The 22,294-nt window shown below is 34.8% G+C and overlaps 3 protein-coding genes across 7 annotated transcripts; all 3 read right to left on the bottom strand.

Annotated features, from left to right (window-relative positions):
* Nucleotides 1-71: 71 nt before the first annotated feature.
* LOC101251073 (uncharacterized) lies at nucleotides 72-5,633 on the bottom strand. 5 transcript variants are annotated; one of them, XM_004235664.5, is made up of 9 exons: nucleotides 5,319-5,633; nucleotides 4,643-4,753; nucleotides 3,535-3,608; nucleotides 3,135-3,237; nucleotides 2,042-2,092; nucleotides 1,081-1,231; nucleotides 809-947; nucleotides 527-632; nucleotides 72-434 (listed from the first exon to the last, which is right to left on the bottom strand). In XM_004235664.5, exons 1-9 carry the CDS (start codon nucleotides 5,500-5,502, stop codon nucleotides 286-288), a joined length of 1,068 nt encoding a protein of 355 aa, XP_004235712.1. In that variant the 5' UTR covers nucleotides 5,503-5,633; the 3' UTR covers nucleotides 72-285. The 5 variants fall into 5 exon arrangements, with proteins under 5 accessions (XP_004235712.1, XP_010318575.1, XP_010318576.1 ...); XM_010320273.4 differs by having other exon boundaries at nucleotides 72-431; XM_010320274.4 differs by having other exon boundaries at nucleotides 72-422.
* Nucleotides 5,634-5,702: 69 nt separating this feature from the next.
* On the bottom strand, nucleotides 5,703-8,986 carry LOC101251365 (vacuolar protein sorting-associated protein IST1). The gene is made up of 6 exons (XM_004235665.5): nucleotides 8,654-8,986; nucleotides 8,417-8,549; nucleotides 7,750-7,853; nucleotides 7,172-7,316; nucleotides 6,922-7,062; nucleotides 5,703-6,729 (listed from the first exon to the last, which is right to left on the bottom strand). Exons 1-6 carry the CDS (start codon nucleotides 8,692-8,694, stop codon nucleotides 5,863-5,865), a joined length of 1,431 nt encoding a protein of 476 aa, XP_004235713.1. The 5' UTR covers nucleotides 8,695-8,986; the 3' UTR covers nucleotides 5,703-5,862.
* A 6,518-nt stretch (nucleotides 8,987-15,504) lies between these two features.
* LOC101263011 (G-type lectin S-receptor-like serine/threonine-protein kinase CES101) lies at nucleotides 15,505-19,463 on the bottom strand. The gene is made up of 7 exons (XM_004236361.4): nucleotides 18,108-19,463; nucleotides 17,586-17,693; nucleotides 17,294-17,502; nucleotides 17,019-17,229; nucleotides 16,699-16,936; nucleotides 16,454-16,604; nucleotides 15,505-16,087 (listed from the first exon to the last, which is right to left on the bottom strand). The coding sequence occupies exons 1-7, from the start codon at nucleotides 19,240-19,242 to the stop codon at nucleotides 15,776-15,778; spliced, it is 2,364 nt and encodes a 787-aa protein (XP_004236409.1). The 5' UTR covers nucleotides 19,243-19,463; the 3' UTR covers nucleotides 15,505-15,775.
* Between the last annotated feature and the right edge of the window lie 2,831 nt (nucleotides 19,464-22,294).

Raw genomic sequence — 22,294 nt, 5'->3', positions numbered from 1 at the left:
TATTGCATGTGACGCGTCTTCGAACATCGAAATTCTATAATAGAATACTAAGGAAAAGTCGAGAAGTCATATTTCTGAAACCCCTACTATTCTTATTATACCTGCAAATTTCTTGCTTGGTGCTTTTTTCCCTTTCTCCACATGAACAAGCCACTTGCAGGTCTACCAATCTATTTTACAAATTGACAGGTGATGATAATAGAGCATGAATATGAATTTCAAGTTCATAGCAACTGAAGATGAATGTTATCAATAAAAGGTGTTTACGGAATTCAGAAGAGTGCTCTATGATTTTACTTTAATTTTCCAAAGCTCGACGTCATCCCCTCTATTGTAATTCCGCACATAACATGGAATGTATCTCAAATCAATCTGTTCACCAACAAACAAGGGCCTGGATGCACCATCTAGCTGCTTACATCCTGCGTCATCTGCTGCACAGTAACATATCATAAACGTAGAGTGGAGATGAATTGCCAATTACAAGTGAAAAGAACTTTTTATCTATTTGCAGCTTCGTGCTCACCTTGTTCTGTGATCAGGTAACTACGGAAGTGTGAATATCCATTAGCAACAACATCAAGATCATCAAGGGTGAAATTGTAACGCTTTTCCATAGCCAAGTATAGCACCTGAAGTAAAAGCCAACACAATCAGTCAACCAATATGCTTTTCTGATCTTCCACTCTTGAAGGTGCCAACAACATAATGTTTAAAAGGTTTTGGATGACTAAGGTACGTGCAAGTTGGTCCTGACACCACCATCACCCAAAAAAAGTGCAGAGTACTCCTGATTCATTCATGGTACCTTCTCCGGGTTGTCTAACATTAATTTCTTCAAGATGCTAAAGAATGCATCAGTCAGATCATCACTGTAAATGACATCAGCAGCCAGAAGCAAAGAAGCTTTCTTGAGTTCTTCAATTTCTGATTGGGTCCACCAGTACCTGAACAAATTTGGCTGATCTGCTTTAGAGCTTATATTCTAGCACTACTTATCATTGCTAGAACCACCCAAAAAAGTTAGCAAAAGGTAGTTATCAATTCTAGCTGTCTCTTATGGTAAGACAAATCAATTACCTTCCTTTAGATGGTGAAGTATTCTCCTCTTGAGGAGGCCATGAATTTTTCCAATCAAGTTCACGTACATGAACAGACGTCTTCCCATGGAATATTTCAGCATTAAGATCCACATTTTTCTCACAGTTCTCAAGTACTTCGTCTCCATGGTCTGACACATACAACTTGGGGATTAAACAGAAAAAACAGAAAATGTGACAAAAGCATGCCATCCTTAGTGCTCTAACTTAAGGATAGACGGTTCATAGCAATAGCAACAGGAAAAAGAAGACAACGATAAAATTGATGGTGACTGGTGTAAACTCCAAAATATGCTAAAAGAAGTTCTGATAGCAGATGGCCTTAAATTAAAGGACCTACACTAACCAAATAACATTTCTATGCCTGGAGCTCTTGCCGCCTACATATATTGCATGGGAAGTGGCAATTGCTAGCAAACAAGTGCAGTCTCACTTATTTACTTGCAGAAAAAGATAAAATAATAAGCAGCGCCCAAAGCAGCATTAAGATTCACCCTACACAGTGGCTAAGTTCTTCATCACCACGATCGGCAACATACAACTAGACATAAACGCAGCCTCAGAGACAAGGATGAGTAAACCACAACAATGAAGGAGACCACTGCAAACTTTTGAATATGTGAAATTAGGACTGAAAAAGATGTTACCGGTGATAAAAAGTAAAATGTATAGTCACACAAAAAAGTAGGATAAAAAAAGAAGTTACCAATATCCCAAGTGATTATATATGGGAATCCAAGTAATATTTTGAAAAAACATTAGTGCTTAGAAAAGCTTCTGAAGCGATTGAAAAAGATGTATGAAAAAAAAAGAATCTATAGAATAACTTGAGAAAACATGCTGTGCATGACTGATGACACTAAAGATCATAGCACACCAATAAATTGTTAGCAGATGAAAAAAAAAGTAGAATAGAACTTCTGCATTTCAATGTTGTTTACCTGTTATGAAGACAGTTTTAGCAACACGGGCAAGCAAAATACCAACTAACCCTGATAAAAACATTGAAAGAATATCTTGTCATACGGCAGATACTAATTCCTTAAATTTGAATAAATCTAAATACTTGAGATCAGTCCGAAATTTTTTGATGCTCCTACAAGCAAATGAAAACCTTAAGAATACAATTTCAGTTATTCAGTGGTAGCGATGGCAGCAGGGCAGGTATCACCAAATAAAAATGACTCTAATTTCAAAAGGATACCGAGCTGATCCTGATGTTTCTGGACCCAATAAGATACCATTTACCGATTCCAATACAGTTTGCAATAAGAGGTACCTGATAGGCTCTGGGATCTAACAGCAGGGTCCGGCAACTGAACCCACATATTTTCTTATCAAGACTCACATAAGAGGTATATCATACTGTATAAGGAGAAATTTAAGCATAAATTAACTGTTTGATAAACAGGAGTACATGCTATATGATTAGGTGTCCATTAATTATAAACATAATCAAGGTAAGAAATGAAATGGGTCCACAGGGAGCGGAATGGATAGTGAGATACATATAGCCCACCTCAACTAGCTGAGAATTGACGCATTATAGTGGTTGTTGTATTTTTGGAAAAAAAGTACCCCAAAATCCAAGGCTTTGGTTCAATGGCAGAGAGCACAACATGTCAGTCATAGTAATGTGCACACTGCATAACACATGTTCGAAACCAGGTTGTTGCATCAAGCTAAGTATTAGAGTGGAGACGGGGAGAAGACTGGAAGGATTGTCCTCAAGTATCAAGTTGAAACAGCACTCTTCGTCATCAAAATAATTTAAGAGAAAAGGTTTAGAAAAAAATATGACCAATAAATTTAAATTTCTTTTTTGTCATAGAGTTTTTGAAAAGCAATATTAACAATTTATTTGTATTTTTCATTTTAATTGTTAAATTACTTATTATGGATATAGGAAACTTTTGTCAGGCGAATACCGTATCTTGGCATCACTACTCTGTGAATGGGGGATTTGCAATGAGTAGAGGTACCAGCGGTTATACTATAAACAGAACAAAACAAATTAAAGGTGATGAAACTTACCTGTACCAGCCCCAAGCTCCAATGCAACAACTTTATCAAAATCAGATGATGTAGACATAACATGCAACACAAAATCAGTAAGCACTAGTTCTGCTCTCCAAACCTGAATAGGAAAACAACAACTAAATGAACATTAAGCACTCAACTGGAGATAGCATAATGAGGATAATAGTGATTACTGACATTTGGGAATACATATTTACGCTTACGGAATAGAGAACATGCGCTCACATAGTTTTCAGTTATTACATTTCCTTGTACAATTTGAGAAGCAAAAGCATATGGAAAATGTCATAGACTCTATACATACTTCTTTTAAATTGGGGGGAGAAGCTGAATGGAGAAATGGTAGATGAAGACAATCCATAAGGACCAACGGACTCTGAATTTTTTTGATTACCTGCAAACCAACTCTAGGAATGGATGAAGTGATATTATGCTGGAGGGTTAAGACAAGATGGTGGCTAGGTGATTCTGCAAGTAGAAGGAAAACGATGTATTACGTATATGGCTATTTGATATGAAATGTTGGTGGAAGGAGTGATGAGAAACTTGAATACATAACCAGTGACTCCATGTTACTATTCAAGCCATGTAGACATGAATTTTTCTTAAGAGCATTCATCTTAAGTTAATTTTGGAAATTCAATAAATATCCACAATTTTATTATAAAATCGCTAAGAGAAAAATGGACTTCTCGTCTACGTAAACTTTGTGCCTTCTCTCAACTCCTTCTCCTGAATTCACTGAACATGGTCGAATACTGAGGAAATCAAGAGAAAAAAAACATGTGCTTCTGCCTATTGGTATTAGTTACTTTGTGATATTAAAGTAATCATGGAATGCATGTTAGCAGTGTCATGACTCATGACAAATTTTAGAAGTAACATTTTACACATCAAACCTTATCCAGATTTTAAGTTCTGACTTTTGAGATTGAGAAAAGAGGCCATTCTTTTCACTACAGACTAAACTAAACAGTTAAAACAAAATGTGATGAAGGGAGTACTTTATCATGATGGTCTTGTTCACTCTACTTATAAAGAGGGAAAAGAGAGAGCTTATGTCTGTTCACTTGAGATGAACTTCAGATGCTTCTATTATGATATACATAGATCAGACGTTCACAAACTCAATGATTTTCTAACCAATCACAGAAATCGAAGCCAGAAATCATTTACTTGCAGGCTCAATCAGCGTAAAGTTCACATTAACTACAAATTTTCATGTTTTCGTACAGTTCCATTGGAATACCTCCACCATTTTAATCATTAACCAGTAATCCCGTTAGATTACAAAAGCAGATGAAATAACATGAAAGAGTATGCACCGAGATGAAAATCTCATAAACAAACACTGATTGACTCATTGACATTAAAAAAACAACTAATATATGGTGCTAAAAGACGGGTGCATTGTGTCACTTGGAATATACGGTGGACATAAGTTACACTCACAAAAAAGAGTTCTTGATAAAAGCCTTCCTTTTTAGGTGCAGATAACTTACTTTTTCGTCGTGTTAGAATAAGATCACCATCTTCATCCAAGTCCAACATGGTAGATGCAGAAATTGATATATCCTCAACTGCATCAATAATTCCTCTCAAACTGGAATTTTCTACAAAGTTGAAAAGAATACAACTTCTTTTAGAAGTTCTTATACTATCAAGATCCTTATTACACAGAGAGTATTACTAGTATGTACATACACTTCAACAAGCTTTTGCCATCGCTTCAGATTTTTAGGCTACTCTAACAACAAAATTAATAGTGCTTTTCAGTTCTTATAAGAGGCCAGCATACGAGTTAACCTCATGCCCTATTACTAATTGTTCAGATCAAACAATCCCCTCAGTTCAATAGTCACTCTAATGATGCTTACTATTATCATTTTAAATCACCAGTCAAATATTATGTAATCAAAAGAAAATAAAGAAGAAAAAGTGCAAAGAACAAGTAGAAACAAAGGATTTTCAAAATTCTTCAAGTAAATTAGACATTACTGTTGACTGTTCGTGGAGCTAAAAATTGGAAATAAGAGTTCCAATCAAAATGAAACTTAATAATCCAACACAGTTACGGAGCAATTATCAAGACAAAAATAATACAGTAGTAGACATTTTGATGCTATGAATTGTTCGTCGGCGCGCATGTTCAACTCAATATAGGACAATTCGGCTTACCGTAGCGAGGCGGTAGCGAGATGGTAAAATGGGAGAGATGAGGACCAGAGTGGTTAGGAGGGCAGCCGAGGTGAACTTCACTCATCACTTGCTCAGACGGCAATGGCTGTTGAACGCCGTCTTCGCGCTCCATCGAATCAAAATTGTCGTAAACGACGCACCCACTTGGGGGTTTTCCAAACATTATTTTGGCTATAGATGATTTGATATATTTTAAATTTAAGTACTTAATTGCGTAACCCTTTTTTATTTGACTGCAAGAATGACTTTTTTTTGAACTTTTTATTTGTAAAGAGGAACATCTCTTGTAAATAAAATTCTAATTAGATTCTTTAACTAATGGGATGTGTAAATAATCAGACAATTCTACGGAAGGGGACAGTATACATGAAAAAATCTTTATTTAGCTAGTTTATTTACAATAGCATGAGATGGGCTATTTATATACTGCTTACAAACAACAATCCAAACATGTAAACGAAGAATATGAAGACAAGTGAACTACGAAATGTAATATGATGAATGAGTTCATCTAATTAAATATTTATTCTCTTGATTGTTCTCTGAGAGAGGCTAATCGAGCCACAAAGTCATCGTAGTCTGGTAGCTTAGGATGGACATGTCTATTTGAACCCAACATATCAGGTTGAAATGAATTTGTTCGAGTGTGCCCTCTTCTTTGATCCCTTGGACTTGTTTGTTCCCTTTCTGCTGGAAGTGAAAGGGCCCTGTTCCCCATACTTCTCCACCTTGACACTTTACTGGGACTGTCAACTGCTGCTTCTTTTGGTGTGTAAACTGATTTTTGGTACTTTTTCCGGCTTAAGTATATCAATAGCCTGTCGATCAGTTTGTCCTCTTCATCCTGAGTTTCCTTATCGTCTGCAGTTGTGACTTTTGTGCCACCTCTTGTTCTAGCTGATCTTGGCTTGTCCTGGGCTTTTTCAGCTGCATCATCCTTGCAATTTTCTTCTCCAGTAGAGCTAGTAGGAGAGACGGTATCTGAAGTGGTTTTTGTTAAACTCGGTTTGATATAAGGAGGGAGAATTGACCTATAATGCAATGGCTTCTTGTCATCAGATTCTTCTTCAGGAGCAATCTCAATCTCTGGTTTGTTTTGTTGCCTTTCGATCACTTCAATATCTTTGACTGGAGGCAAATCGTCAGAGTTTCTGCTAAGGCTATCTCTTCTCCTTCTGTTACTTCTCTCACTCCTCCTCCTTGACGAACTATGTTCATCATCAGGGACTACCTTTCTGCCGTAAGATGAATTATGCTCCAATTTATCCTTGGACAGTTGCCTCGCGTTCTCACGATCAAACTTAGCAACTTCAGAATCTTTCTTCCGAGGTGATTCCTCCATCTTACGAGGCAGATTGTACTGATGATCATTCTGACTCTTGCTCGAGTCCTGCAAAAGAGTCAAAGAAGATCCAGATGAAGGCTAATTAAACGTGAAACTCCAATCAGAAAGGATAACACACATTAAAAAATTGAAACAACTTTTAATTCTTAATAGATCAAACTTAGTTTTAGCAATTCAAATTTCAAGTTGGCTTAGATGCAAAAATGAGGATATTATGAGGTTCTATTGAAGGCTTACTTGTTCCGATACAAGTGGATTGTATAGCTTCTGCTCCAAAGCCTTTGCATTCCATTCTATACCAGATTCTGATGCTATATCTTTCATCAACTGAATCTTCATCTCCATTGTAGGTGGGACTGACTTTAAGTTCTGGTGAAACTGTATAGAAGAGAATGCCTTTATTTTCCAGATCGCGATAGAAAAAGTAAAGTTGCAGTTTTAAATTTATAGACAAATATTGTAAGATGGAGAAAACATGAGTGACTACCTCTTTATTGACATGACATTCTAGGAAATTTCCATATCTCTCAGTAAATAGACTTCTTAGTTCGCGTAACTCTGGCACATCCGCAAATCTTGCTGCTGCAAAGATCAAAGACGCCACAGCTTCTCTGCACTCCTCAGGACATTCCCTAAAGCAAATATTACCCAGAAATTGAGAAATACTCGTTTGATCACCATATTCAGCTCAAAATATCTGAAGGAAGCAATTTGTAATGTTTCCTGTCATCTCGCAGTTATAACATACATGAATGAAATGCTAACAGAATTTTATATTGCTGAAACTCTCCAAAAATATCACTGGACTCGTGTCAGATCATCCAAAATGCACAGGATTTGAGGATCTGACATGCACCAAACAATATTTTTGAAGAGCCGGGTAATGTTTAAACAACTGTACCTAATGGACCTAATTAAGCAATCTTGACAAGCCAAATAATGTAAACACATATTTCGACTAAAACTGCCAGAAGATTAGCAGTAACTAACATGAATTTGAGTACAAAAAGATCAAAATAACGCAGAAAAAAGCAAGATATAAATAATTATTTTAAAAAAACATACCTCTGTTTATACATCACTGATAGATTATTTAAGATGTGTTCACAATACTGCTCCAAGAAATCATAACATCGAGAGAGATTCATCTCAACCAGGAGGCCTTCAGCCTGTAGCAAACAACAAAGATCACAAATTAGGATAAATTAAGCTATTCACACTTTGAGGAAGAAGAAGAAATTCAATAATTATTAGACACTTAAATTTCTGGACTAGCGATTACATGAAATAAATTTAAACTCTGCCAGCTTCAAGGCAATCACCGGTCCATCCTTTACAACAAATTTTCCTTCCAAAATCCATGTTAGCAATCATATTAAAGCCCAGAGCAGGTTCTCAATTTCACTTATAGATGCCAAGTAAAATGCAGTAATTTCTGGACGCCGAGGGCGTATAGGAAACAGCCTATCTATCCAACATAGGTTCAATAAGATCACCTTAGGCTACTCGTGGGATTACAATGTGTATGTTGCTGTTGTTGTTTAGTATTTTCTGAACGGAGATCTCATGAGAGAAAAATCCATTACAACCAAAACAACACTGTGAAATTCCACAAAGCGAGTCTTCCGGTAGAGTGTACGAAAACAGGCTAGAGGCAGATTTCTTATACCAAGATACTTCAAATTTAAAGGTTCAAATCTCAGAACTCAAAGAAAGGGAAACACAAACTTACTCTGCTATAGGCGTTAACATCCAATCCAGTTTTAAGGAGGTCAGCTATATCATTCTTCAAATACTTCAACATTGCATTCCTCTTCCTTTTCACCATCTCGATTCGAGTTTTTGTGAGCTTTACTGTCGATTTGCTGTACCACATAAAAGGAAAAAAAAATTACCAACAAATTCAAAGCTCAACCCAGAAAATCAACAGAAAAAAAACAGAGCCTCCTTGCAGAATCATGATTATTACCTTTTAGCATAGAATTTGCTTTTCAGCCATGCATCTAACATCTTGAATTTCTTAAAGTTCCCCAAACGAAAGGGATCACCAATTTATACAAGATGAAAAAATGCAACTGTATTCACGATAAGAATCAACTTCGAAAAAAGTAAAAGAAAAGAAGCTGCTGCTTTGTTTTGATAAAAGGGAAAAGAAACCTTTATGGAGGTGTCTTAGTCTAATAGAAGTTCCTATTTATCCAAAAAAATTGAAAAAAAATAAAAGAAAATTTATCTTGCTAAGATTGAGGCCTTAAATATATGAACATACACAAGAACTATATTTATGGAGAAAAAAAATAAAGAGTTTATATATATATATGAGAAAATGTAGCAGCTGGTGCTGATTGCGAATCTTTAGGTGCCCGTCGGATTTTACAGTCAGTAATAATCGGGTCTGATAACGGTAAATAATGAGTAGTGGGGCAACGTTGAGGCGTAACATGCGCGTATAGAATACGAAACTGGCGGGTTCTTAAATATTTACTAGAGGAAACAAATGATCCATCTTTTTTATTTTCACCTTAACTATTACTCTAAATTAGCGGGTTGTATTAAACATTTATATCAATAAAAAAAAAAGTAGTATAATATGTGTTTGTACATAAATTTTTAATAGTGTTGTCACATTGCATTATTTAGTTAAAATAAACTTACATGATTTAGTGTAATCATCTAATGCGAATAAATATTTTTTGTTTCAATAGTGGTTCAATTAATGTTGGTGAAGTTATTGGTCAAAATAAATAATAATCCGCGTTAAATTTATTATTTAGAGTATCGGGGAATAAATAAATTGGAGTGTAGCTATAATTATTCAACGTGATCTGTTGAACACAATTTTGTCAAAAAATATAGATATATAAGTGAATTGAATAAAGATTTAATTTAAATATGTTTGTCAAAATATCTAATTTCATTTTTATAAACGTATTAAATATTTATATCAAGTCAATAAAAAGTATTTGTACATAAATCTTTTTGTGTCCAACCATAGTTTTCATGCATTACCACCACATTACATTGCTTAACTATAGTAAATTCACATGATATCACTGTAATCACTTAATAAGAGCAAATATTTTTGATTTTTTTTCAATTTATATTGATGAAGTTAATGATCAAAATAATTAATAAACAATATTATATTTATCAAAATTAATCTGTTCAATATACTTTTATCTAAAAATAAATTACACATATGAGTCAAATATGTATTAAAATATTTTAAATAAATACTTTGATTTTCCTCACTTATATATATATATAGTGAAAGAAAGGGTCATGTAAACTCATAGGCGTAAATGTAGAGATTCAAATTTAGTGGTGAAAAATAAAATATATCGGCTTTTTATTAGGAGAAAATAGAGGTGTTTCTTGATTTAAGGTAAAAATATAAAAATTGTGGAAGAAAATGGTCTTTATTGTCCCCACCGTTTACTAGCTTAAGTCCTAAGCTTTACTATTATACTAGTCCTAAAATGACATTTTTTTTGTCCCAAAAAAACAGCTTTTTATGTTGAGCTGTTTTAAGTGTTTGCGAAATTAAAAAATTTTAAAATATGAGTACATTACTATAAAAGTGAAAAAATGTATATAAAGTTTAAATTTATTCCTAGTCCTTTATATAAATAAAATAATTCAATTAAGTGCTTTAGTGCACCATTATTATAATTTATTTATTTTAGAATAGCTAGTTGTTTAGTCATGATTGGATTCTAATATTTAATTTACTAGAATATTCCGTTCTAAAGTTAAAATTTGAGTCAAATACTCAAATTATATAAGAGTATAATATATAGTTTGTTTTTGCAATTTTCATCCTTAAACCTTGCATTCTTGCGCCTAGCATCTTTTTGGACAAGTTATTTGTTATGTGATTGAAACTGCTATATTTGTCATATATATATATATATAAAAATAAATAAATAAATAAATAAATAAATATATATATATATATATATATATATATATATATATCATATTTGAACTAAAACTATATTATGTCAAATATGAAATAACGATATAAATAAAACATATTAATAATCACTTAAAGGTTTAATATGTTTAGGTAGATATCATATCAACTAAAATTAAATTTTATCAATTAAGAGATCAAATCAGTGTTTTAAAAGCAGAGGACGTGAGGTTAGACATTTTAATTACTTAGTATAGGCGAAGCGTAAGCTTCGAGATGTGAGGCCGTATAGATTTTAAAATTTTTAATTTATATTATAGTACATAATATAATAATACAAATTATAAAAATAAATCAATAATTTGAAATAATTACAAATATGATTAAATAATAAAATAACATTTCTAACATGATTATATAAGTATAAATAATCCAACATTTTAATTTTTTAATAATAAAATAATCTTTATTTCTCAAAAATTATTTTATTGTCATGCTATATGATATATCCCTTAAAAGAAAATAATTAATAACCTTATTAGTACTATGACAAAAACATCACTCCATCATAAATAAAAATAAAATTACTTTCAAACAACTAAACAAAATAATGTAATCATTTTGAGATACGTGACAAAATCATGAAAACATGATAAATAGAAAAGTAAATTTCGCGACATATTTATAAATTACGTAATATAATTACTTTTTCAGTGTTACTAAATAGAAAAGATGCGATGCTAAAACTTGTTTATTCGAGTTATTCTCATTTTGCTTTATCTCTGTAGATTAAAAATTATTATGTATCATTCAATAATTGAAGAATTATGAGGGTTAACAATGTTATGATTTTAAACCCATAATTTATGTAAGATCTGTCAGACAAGCCTCGATCGCTAGATATTAAACGTGCTTACGACGTACAATCGAACGCTTACGATGTTAGTCTTACAGCACTAAACCTCATATTTGAGTCTCGAATATTTTGCTAAAATCCACCCTAAAAAGAGTTCCATTGGAGTTTTTTAGAACAGTTTAAATTAGAAAAGGAATATATAATAATGAGTTGGGTTTGTGTGGGCGCGTAGAAAATGTAACAAACAAAAGGAATCAAGAGCGGCAAGAAATTAAACGCAGAATATGAGGATCATTCAGTTATTCCCCAACTGCAATGTCCAAGTGGCCCCACTGCCTTGTCTCGTAACTCGAAAGCAACCAAGCGCCGCTGCAATATTACTTTCGCGTCTGAAATTAGTTAAAATCGAATTAAATTTAGATTTATATGTAAAATTTATTCATTGAAGCGGTGTTTTAATTTGATTTTTTTTTATTTTTAAAAATCAAAATTTCAGTATTTTTTATTAAGAATGAAAAAATCTTAATCATTTTATCAGTGTGTGTGTGACGACCTTCCTAATCTTAATCACTAACTATTTTTTTAATTTAGCCAAAGAGATCATAGAGAGTTCAATGTTGCTCACAGCTGTATGTGATTAATTAACTTAGCTGTACCTAAATACAGTTGTTTCCCGTGTTAGATTTCCTTCAACTTTACAAAAAGTGTAACCCTTTTCTACACATTATTATTTGACATATACAAATTGTTTTGCATTCTCTCTTAATATTTTTTTTTAATTTTCAGAGTGATGGTATTCTTCTGATCTTATTCAATAAATGCAAAGGACTTGGAAAATAAAATTTTACTGTTTCATTGCATAAATTGATGAGTAAATTACTTAAAATGATTTGTTTGGTTATATTTTGTGTCAATAACCTACATGTGCGAAACTATTTTCAAACAAGCCTCATATTCGTTTGTTTGATTATGAAAAAGAAAACATAAAAATATTCAACAGCATAATTTTTATGGTCACTTAGTCAAATTGTAAGTTATTCTTTTAAAAAAAAAAAATCAAAATATAGCATTCCCTACATTACATGCATGATCATTTTTTTTAAAGTGTTATGTGGTTAGTAGATATGCATGTGCATTGGTTGTTCATTTATGAATGTTGATAAAAGAAATATTGACCTCAGTGAATTTAGAATTTAAATTTTTAATAATTCATAATAATAATTGAGTTTACAGTTAAATGTTATACATAATTTGAAAAAAATAAATAATAGGTAGCTCATGTGTATCCACAACTTAAAAATTAGATTTGTGTTACGATTTATAGCTTGCTTAGTTAATCTTTTAAGATCTGTTTATTTGAAAAAATATTTTATGTAAATTTTTTTTTGAAAGATACTTTTGGGAGCATTAGATTATGTTTGCTAATTAATTTGAAAAATACTTTTTTTCTAACATTTGAACAACAATCGATTTGAAAAATGCTTTTGGAGATAAATTTTTTTTCAGTTTTCCTTTTTACTAGAAATCACTTATCTTTTCCTAATAACTTGACTAAATACTTCAATTTTATACTCCCTCCGTTTCAAAAAGAATGTCCTAGCTTGACTTGTAACGGAGTTTAGAAAATAAAAAAGATTTTTTAATCTTGTGGTTCGAAATTAAAGTTATGTTAAATGTATCAAAATGTCCTTTAATCTTGTGGTTTTAAACATGGCACGTGAAAAGTTGAAGTTAAAGTTTAAGTGTTGCCAAAATAGAAAAGGGATCACTCTTTTTTAAATAAACTAAAAAAGAAATAGAAACATTTTAAAACGGAGGAGTAAAATAAGAAAAAGAAAAAGAACATTTTTCTATTTTCTAAATACTTGGCTACACGGACTATTAATAAAGTATTATATACATGGATTAGAGAATCTCCTTAATTAGTCCTATTTATTAGTATTACTTAAACGCCAATCGTTCCTTGTATTGTTAAAGTGATGATTCTATTCTATCTTAGCATGATAGAATTATTATAATTATAAGTATTGACAACCATTAATCATAAGGACAAAAGCAAATTATAATATAAAAGTAGGGTCATGTTCTCCCTTAATGAATATATACTCATGAATATTATTTTTTTCCAATATTAAATATATGCTATGAAGTATTATTTTTCTAGTTGATGCTAATCATACATTAAGATCTACCTAAATTCTCCACCATACTCATTTAAGAAATTCACTTTCTACCCCAAAATTCCATAAAAAAAAAAAAAAGAAAAGGAAAAGTAACTAATTGTTTATTCCTTCAACACTAACTCTTTCTAGTGCGTGTTAAAAGTGATTATTCTAGCTTCCCAGTATAAAATTATGACTGGCAACCATTAGCTTTTAAGTACAAAAAGAAAATATAAATATATAATATTTGTTTTAATCAAATAATTAAAAACTAATCCACCCAAGGAAATAATTATTACTTTTTAGCTTAGGATAAGGAACTGGTTTGATCAAACAGTGTCGGAATAGGTGATTTTGTTGTAGAGTTATTGTTGTATTATCATATTCATACGCGTTTCAAATCTTTTTTGGCTAAGAAGATATGAAAATAGAAGCAAAAATTCTTTGTTTATTATTTCGGTGCATTAATATCTGATTGATTTTTATTTGTGTCATAAAAGGGAATTGGCTATCTTAGATTTGTATCGGACTCATTCAGGAGAAGCGCGTTTCATATGTAAAAAATTTTCATATATAAAACTAGAAATTGAAACCTTTGATTTTTGGAGAATGATCCTATTTGCTATACCATATCCCGTTGGTGGTTTGGTTCCCCCTTAATGCAACGTGCCTTGTTCTCCCTCTATTTAGCACAATCATTATATACTTAATATAATGTAGTTTCCTTTCTAATTGATTGCTAATAATGCATTCATTATCTACCTAACCAAAGCACATGCTTTGAGATAACAATGAGCAACGAATGACAGCATTAAAGAATAAACGATTCCACAAAATGAAAAAAAAAAAAAAAGACCAAAAAAATGTGACATAAAAATTAAACCATGAATTCTATGTGGAGTTCAAATTCAAAATCCTTGCTTCAAAAAAAAAAAAAAGAAGAAGAAAAGGAAAAGGAAAATGATGATTTCCTTTCAGAAAAATAATACTTAATTGAAGTTGATTTTATTAGATCCCTTGAATAATAATAAAGGGTAAATTATAAATCGGTATGAGCTCATATATTTTATATCAACACTACTAGCATCTTCAATTATAAATAATTAATTCGATCAAGTTTTGAACCTAAATTGGACATAATTATGTTTTAGTATATTACAAAATGTTCAAAATAAATCTACAAAAGACTCAACGTTAGCCATCTTGTTGGGAAAAGAGTGTTTCATCTAACATTATTTAAATTAGTCGAGTTATTTAATTTCAAAAAAATAATTTTATTCTTTTACCTCTCCTACAACGTCCCACCTTTTTGCTCCAATAATAAGTCAAACTCACGATCGTTAGATTAGAAGTGAATCAGAATTTCGAAAAAACTAATTAATACTTAACAAAACAAATAATTTACCTGAGTTTGTTATTTCCTTCACCTATTACTCAATATTACAGTGGGCCAATGGACACTAATGGAGAGGTTAAACCAATTTAATTCATAAGGATTTTTTTGGAGACAAATAAAAGTACACCGACTTATATTGGAGTAATTATTACTATAACCAAGTCAAAGGCAAAAATTCATAAGGAATTGGTTAACTGTGAATGAAATGACACATTATATAAATGGTGGATTTGGTCAAATAATTTGTTGGAGGAGTTGTTGACCTGATGGAGTACTCTGTAAGATTAGGTTTGTAAGAAACAAATTAACACACAGAAGATGATACATACACAACAAAATGACTAGTAACTTGTAACACACTCCCATCAATTATTAGCTAAAGCTGTGAAATTAAGCATTTCCAAGTGATTTTGATCGTTCGTTGTTAGGCTTTACGATATAACTTGTAGAAAATTATGGTACGAAATATAATTCGGAAAAGCAACAAAGGAACGTGGGAAACATCCATTTGATTTTCTAGAGTACAGATACTAATCATCTTTGTAAAACTAGTGACAATAACTACATTTATGAGTTCTGAATTTAGTTACCATTGATACTCTGATTCAAAAACAAATGTGTAAAAATTGTTTAGACAGAGTACTTACTCACTTTATTTAGTGTAAAATCTAGATGGAGACAAGCAGTGGTTATTATTTTGTTTCATTAGGGAGATTGCATAATACCATTTTTGACAATTTTGAGGGGTGCAATGATGAAACTCATCTTGCTACTATATCTGAAACTGATAGCCCATTTGTGGAACAGTGTACAACTTCTTCGCGAGTTTCGGTCTCTGTCATAGCTGTCTCAATGAAAAATGCTGGTTGCTTGGGGACGGGTAGATGTAGGCTATCATTGGTGAGCATCATAACCACATTTGACATGGATGGTCTGTCCATAGGATTGGCTTGAACACAGAGTAATCCTACATGAATGCATCTCATCACTTCGTTCGTTGGTGTTGATTCATTTGTCAATACAGGATCTGTTAGTTCTTCAACGACGCTGCCTGCTTTCCACAATTCCCATGCCTGAGACAATTGAACATATCAAGTATGAAATTTCCTTGTTCAACTCAGTGATCCAAAACAATGTAAAGTTGATAAGTTGAACCTGTAAAGTTTTTACAACTAGACTCATTGTACTTCAGAATTTTATTAATTCAAGTGATTTTTCACATGTATATCAATGTTTCCTGTCTTGAGTCGAGGGTCTATTGAAAACAGCCTATCTTCCTTTACTTAAGTAGGTAAGTCTGTGTGCACACCGCCCTCCTAGACCCAACTTGTAATAAGTATGTTGATGTTGTATATTTATATTTCGCTTCTAAAGTACTGAATAAACACTCCATCCGCCTCTTGATCATGCTATATTGATATTTAACGAGAGGAACTTACATATCCGATGAGGTTTAGTGGGCGTTCTAAGTGATAGCAGCTGTTGTTTCTTTTGCCACTCAAAATCTCGAGTACTAGAACTCCAAAACTGAATACATCTGTCTTCATCGACACAATGCCGTTCATGGCATATTCTGGAGACATATAACCACTGAAAAGGAAGCAACTTAGTTCAAAAAAAAGAAAAGAAAACGAGGACACAGTGAATCACCACTGTTAGATAATTATATCTATTAAGGACTTACTAGGTACCAACAATTCGCTCCGTGTTTGCTTCAAATTCTTGCATTCCAAATATCCTGGCCAAACCAAAATCTGAGATTTTGGGGTTCATATTGTCATCAAGCAAGACATTGCTAGCTTTTAGATCTCTGTGAATCACCCTCAGCCTTGAATACTTATGGAGATAAAGTAGTCCCTGAGCAACTCCTTCAATAATGTTCAAACGCGTATTCCATTTTAGTGAATCTTTTCTGCTAGGATCTGTTCAATCAAAATGGGAAGGGGTGTTAGTTCTCAAATATGATTAATTAAGCAATTTAGGAATGAAATTAGAAATCCATACCAAATAGGAAGAAGTCTAAGCTTTTATTCATCATGTATTCATAAACTAATATCTTCTCTTCCCCTTCAATGCAACATCCCAAAAGCCTAACAAGATTAGTGTGCTGGAGTTTAGCAATCAGCATAATTTCATTTTGAAACTCAACCAATCCTTGCCCTGAACTTCTTGAAAGTCTCTTGATGGCTATCTCTTGCCCGTCGAGCAACATTCCCTGAAATGTTGACTACTTAGCAAATCTAAAATCAGCTTAAGCCAAAAAGCTTCTAAACTTTTACCTTATAAACAGGTCCATAACCGCCCTGTCCCAACTTATTGGAAGACGAGAAATTGTTTGTGGCCATATTCATAGTTTCTAGGCCGAATATGTGTATATCATGCCTGAACTTCTTCCTTAGTCTAGCAGTCTTCTTAGTATTGTACTGGCCGGAAATGGTCTTAGAATCTTCAATCTCGTATAACATTTTCTCCATTTGTCGGACTTTGCCTAGGTGACAAATGCAAAATTGAAGATTTCAAAGACAAACAAGTGTCACCTTAGACTAATGCTAGAGCGGACATATTGCTCACCTCTTGCTCTGAGTTTTCTTCGCATCAGACAGAATAAGGAGCAAATAAACGCAAATACTATTAGGGACACTGCTATTGTCAACCATATCCACCATTTCCGCTTCCTATCTGTCAAAGTTGTAAGTCAATGTTTCTCATCAAAATTCCATAATTTACCTTGGGAATTCACTATGATGCTATCATAATTGTCGGTAGTCTAGATATACCAAAAACTAATACTCCAAAACAAGATTATGTATGGTATGGTTGTTCATTTGCTCGAGTACATTTTGAAAGGAAGATGACACTCTATTAGCTCAAATCCTGTAGCACTGTGATCAGAGAAAATTGCTTGCGTTCTCGTACAAGTAATTTTGGAATGACATGCAAATTAAGAGTAATGCAGATTGGTGATATTAGTGTGATGCCATCCCAAAACAATATATGTTGAGCTGGATAAAGTAATCATAATACGAGAAGCAACACTATTAACATGTCTTTTGATCTATCGCTATATTGAATAAATTTGTACTCAAGAATTACCTCGGCTTGCAAGAAAGAAAACATCTCTGGCTAGACTGTTTTGTGCTGTCACAAAACTCGTGTCATTCCCCCAAATTTGACAGCCAATTCCGGTTTCACTATCGACTGAGGCATAGGCAACACACCAGCAATCATTCACACACTTGGCCTTGCAATCAGAGAGGCTCAAGGTATAGTTCTCATCAACTTTAATGCTGTTTCCAAACATGTAAACTTGTCTAAGCTCAAACCAGTACTTTTTAGCTGCCCTGCACTGGGGCAACTCCTGTTTTACGCAGCCAGCATGGGGAGTCTCATTACTACAATTACCAAACACTGCATTTCTTTTAAAACCATCCTGAATTATTCCAAATGGACTCACAAAGTATCTTAGATAATCAACTTCAACAGTATACAAAAAGTATTTCTCATCCTCATTTGAGACATATTTAAGAGCAAGATGCCCAGTAGACCACGGGCCACTCTTCCAATAGACCTTGCCCATCCACAAGATTATCAGCTGATTTGTACCATTAGGGTCAAGACCAAAGGTAAAAGACCCTGAAGCAGGTGCTTGATCATTTACCCATGAAGTCAATGACCATTTATGCCCCGTTCGCAAGTTAATCCCAAGCTTCATTCCAGGCAGAAGTGTATCAGTTGGATAATCAAAGCTTTGCCACAGCGTCCGATTTACAAAGCTATTGGTATTCAGTTCCCTCAGCACAAAATTCCCATTATCGAGTAGTATAGCAGTTAAGTTAGTGGCTGTTGTTGGTGTAGCACTGAACAAAGTAACATTACCTTCCTTGTGAGAAATTATTAATCTGCCATCAGGAGCTATCATAAGACTTCCAGATGTATCAGTTATCGGATCGTCTCTGTTAGCTATCCACAAAGCCTTTTCATCTCCTCCTCCATTAACATCAGAGTACATATCAAGGCTTGGCTGAGTGTAAAATATACCCAAGTAGCGGTTCCTTGACTTGCCTGGACTGAAAAATTGCATTTTGAAGAAGCCATTTGCTGAGACCAGCTGTTGGTAATCAGCTAAACTTTGTCCCTTCATTATTGAGTTGTTATTAGCAAAATCTGCACGCAAAAAGTGACAGGATAACACGAGGACGGAAGCAATCAGATTTCTGTAGGTAGCCATATGAGAGAAGCTTTCTAATCCAGACACGAATGATTACTGTCAAAATAGAATGACCATAACAGGGACAAGCATGCTGTTGGCTTTGATTTCTTTTGTTGACCAGGGTTCTTTCTATTTGCTTCAAATTTCAAACCTGTCACACTCTTTTAAGTGGAAAATTCTTGTATAATTGATTACCAAGAATTATCAAATCCCAGTTGACTGGGTCATTCTGCTGTTTTCTATTACTCAAAATAAACTTTTACATTCTAGTGGAAACATCACCGTATAGGTAAGATCTGTAGTTATCCATTTGTTTTTATGAAAGAGCAGTGTTGGGGCTATTTTTCAAGTCAAAAACTGTCACGACCGGAATCTAGACCCCAGACGAGACCGGCGTCGTTGACCTCTCAGAGGTCGCAGACAAAGTTGGTATCAGAGCGCTAGGTTAAATTCCTGAAATAATGAGTTCACATCAACCACATTGAGTAGTTTCTAAGTCATGGTAGTGAAGTGCACCACTATCCTGGATTAGAGACTGCATGATGCGTAGGAAAGACTTCCCTTCTTCTTATCTTATTGTGCTTTTCCTAATGTTTTAATTCTTGGTGTTACGAACGTGTCTAACATCAACCTTGGGTTTTTTTCAGAGAATGAATACCTGGGGAACTAAGGGTCTGAGGACGGGAGCAGCAGCAGCTAGGGGTAATCAGAATCCACCCCAGGCTCCAGCTGAAGGAGTGGCCATGCCAGTGAACCCAGCTGGGTTGACTGATGCGGAGGTGAGGGCATCTCTAGCCCAGATGGCACAGGCCATCACGATGCAGGCCCAAGCTATGACTGCCCAAGTCAACCGGCAGGATGTTCTGAGGGAAAACCCACCGGTTCGCAACATAGCTGACAGACTGCGAGACTTCACGAGGATGAATCCTCCAATTTTCACAGGGGCTAAGACTTCAGAAGATCCTCAGGAATTTATAGACGAGTTGCATAAGATACTGGTGGCCATGGGGGCCACTGATATTGAGAAGGCTGAGTTGGCTTCCTACCAGCTCAAAGATGTTGCACAGACTTGGTGCAAAATGTGGCGAGATAGCCGTGTCCTAGGAGGGGTGCCAGTCACTTGGGAGCTGTTCAAGACAGCATTTTTGGAAAGGTTCTTCCCTAGAGAGATGAAAGAGGCCAAGGTTGAGGAGTTCATCAACCTCAAGCAAGGATCCATGACTGTCAGGGAGTATTCCCTGAAGTTTGTGAAGTTATCAAGGTATGTGCTTCCCTTAGTATTTGATAACAAGAATGATGAGAGTACTTAACTTTGTTGAAATCATCCAGGTATGCTACTCCCTTGGTTTCTACCAGCAGGGAGGAGATGAGCAGATTCCTCACAGGAATCAATGGAGACCTAGAGGAAGATTGTCGGGCTGCGATGCTCCATGATAATATGGACCTTTCTAGATTAATGATGCATGTCCAACAGGTAGAGGACAGCCGAAAGAGGAGAGGTGTACGTGATGTTAGGAGGCCTAGGCCTCAAGATCAGGCAGGTCCCAGCCATGGAGGCCACAGAAACAATTTTGGCGTCCGCGAGCAGCCCAAATTCAAGAAGGGGCAACAGAGTGCTGGAAATTCTGACCCTCAGAGAAATACAACGCCTAGAGGAGGCAGACCCGAACCCAAGAGGGGCAATGGAGGTGAGATGCAGCGTCCAAGGAAGACTTGTACTAAGTGTGGCCGAATGCACCTTGGAGAATGTAGACAGGGCACTAATGCCTGTTTCGGTTGTGGTAAGAGTGGACACATGGTCATAGACTGTCCCCAGAACAGAGGTCAGGCTGGGGGTAATGCTCAGCCTAGGCCTACCCCACATAATGCAGCAGCAGCCGAACCTCCGAAGAGGAACAGATTTTATGCCTTGAAAGGTAGGGAGGAGCAGGAGAAGTCCGCTGATGTGGTCACAGGTATGCTGCAAGTATTCTCAACTTCTGTTTATGCTTTACTTGATCCAGGGTCTACGCTTTCCTTTGTGACTCCTCTGCTTGCCCTTACCTTTGAAATACTACCTGAAGTTCTGCATGATCCTATAGTGGTTAGTACGCCTTTAGGAGAAAATGTGAGAACCGATAGGGTATACAAGAATTGCCCAATAGTTGTGAGTGGCAAGGCTATGTGTGCAAACTTGATTGAGTTACCCATGCGCGATTTTGATATTATTCTTGGCATGGACTGGCTTCACAGCTATTATGCTTGTTTGGACTGTCGTAGTAGGGTGGTGAGGTTTCGCTTCCCTAATGGAGAAGAGTTAGTCTGGGAGGGGTACAATCCGATTCGTCCTAACCCCTTGGTTTCAAATCTCAAGGCCAATAAAATGATGGCCAAAGGGTTACTATGTCATCTAGTGAGTGTTAATGATTTAGATCATGACGTTCCTTCCATAGACTCGGTGCCTGTAGTAAGTGAATTCCTAGATGTGTTTCCTGAAGATTTGCCTGGAGTCCCTCCCCTTCGAGAGATTGACTTTGGTATCGACTTAGAACCTGATACTAAACCAATCTCAATTCCTCCTTATAGAATGGCTCCAGCAGAACTCAAGGAGTTGAAGCTGCAGTTAAAAGATCTCACGGATAAGGGTTTCATTCAGCTGAGCATATCCCCTTGGGGCGCTCCAGTGTTGTTTGTAAAGAAAAAGGATGGGACCCTTAGAATGTGTATCGATTATCGGCAGCTCAACAAAGTCACTATAAAGAATAAGTACCCACTTCCCAGAATTGATGATTTGTTCGATCAGCTCCAAGGGTCTAGTTTCTTCTCTAAGATTGATCTTCGTTCAGGGTATCATCAACTTAGAGTTAGGGATAGGGATGTCCCAAAAACAGCTTTTCGTACCCGTTATGGTCATTATGAGTTCTTGGTTATGTCATTCGGTCTCACGAATGCACCTGCTGCATTTATGGACCTCATGAACAGAGTTTTCCGTGAATACCTTGACTCTTTCGTCATAGTATTCATTGATGACATTCTCATCTACTCTAAGACCAAGGAAGAGCATGAACAGCATTTGAGACTAACCTTGCAG

The sequence above is a fragment of the Solanum lycopersicum genome, chromosome 3 (assembly GCF_036512215.1).
Source record: "Solanum lycopersicum chromosome 3, SLM_r2.1".
Lineage (NCBI taxonomy): Eukaryota > Viridiplantae > Streptophyta > Magnoliopsida > Solanales > Solanaceae > Solanum > Solanum lycopersicum.
Note: the sequence above shows the minus strand (reverse complement) of the source record. Positions and strands in the feature narration are given on the sequence as shown.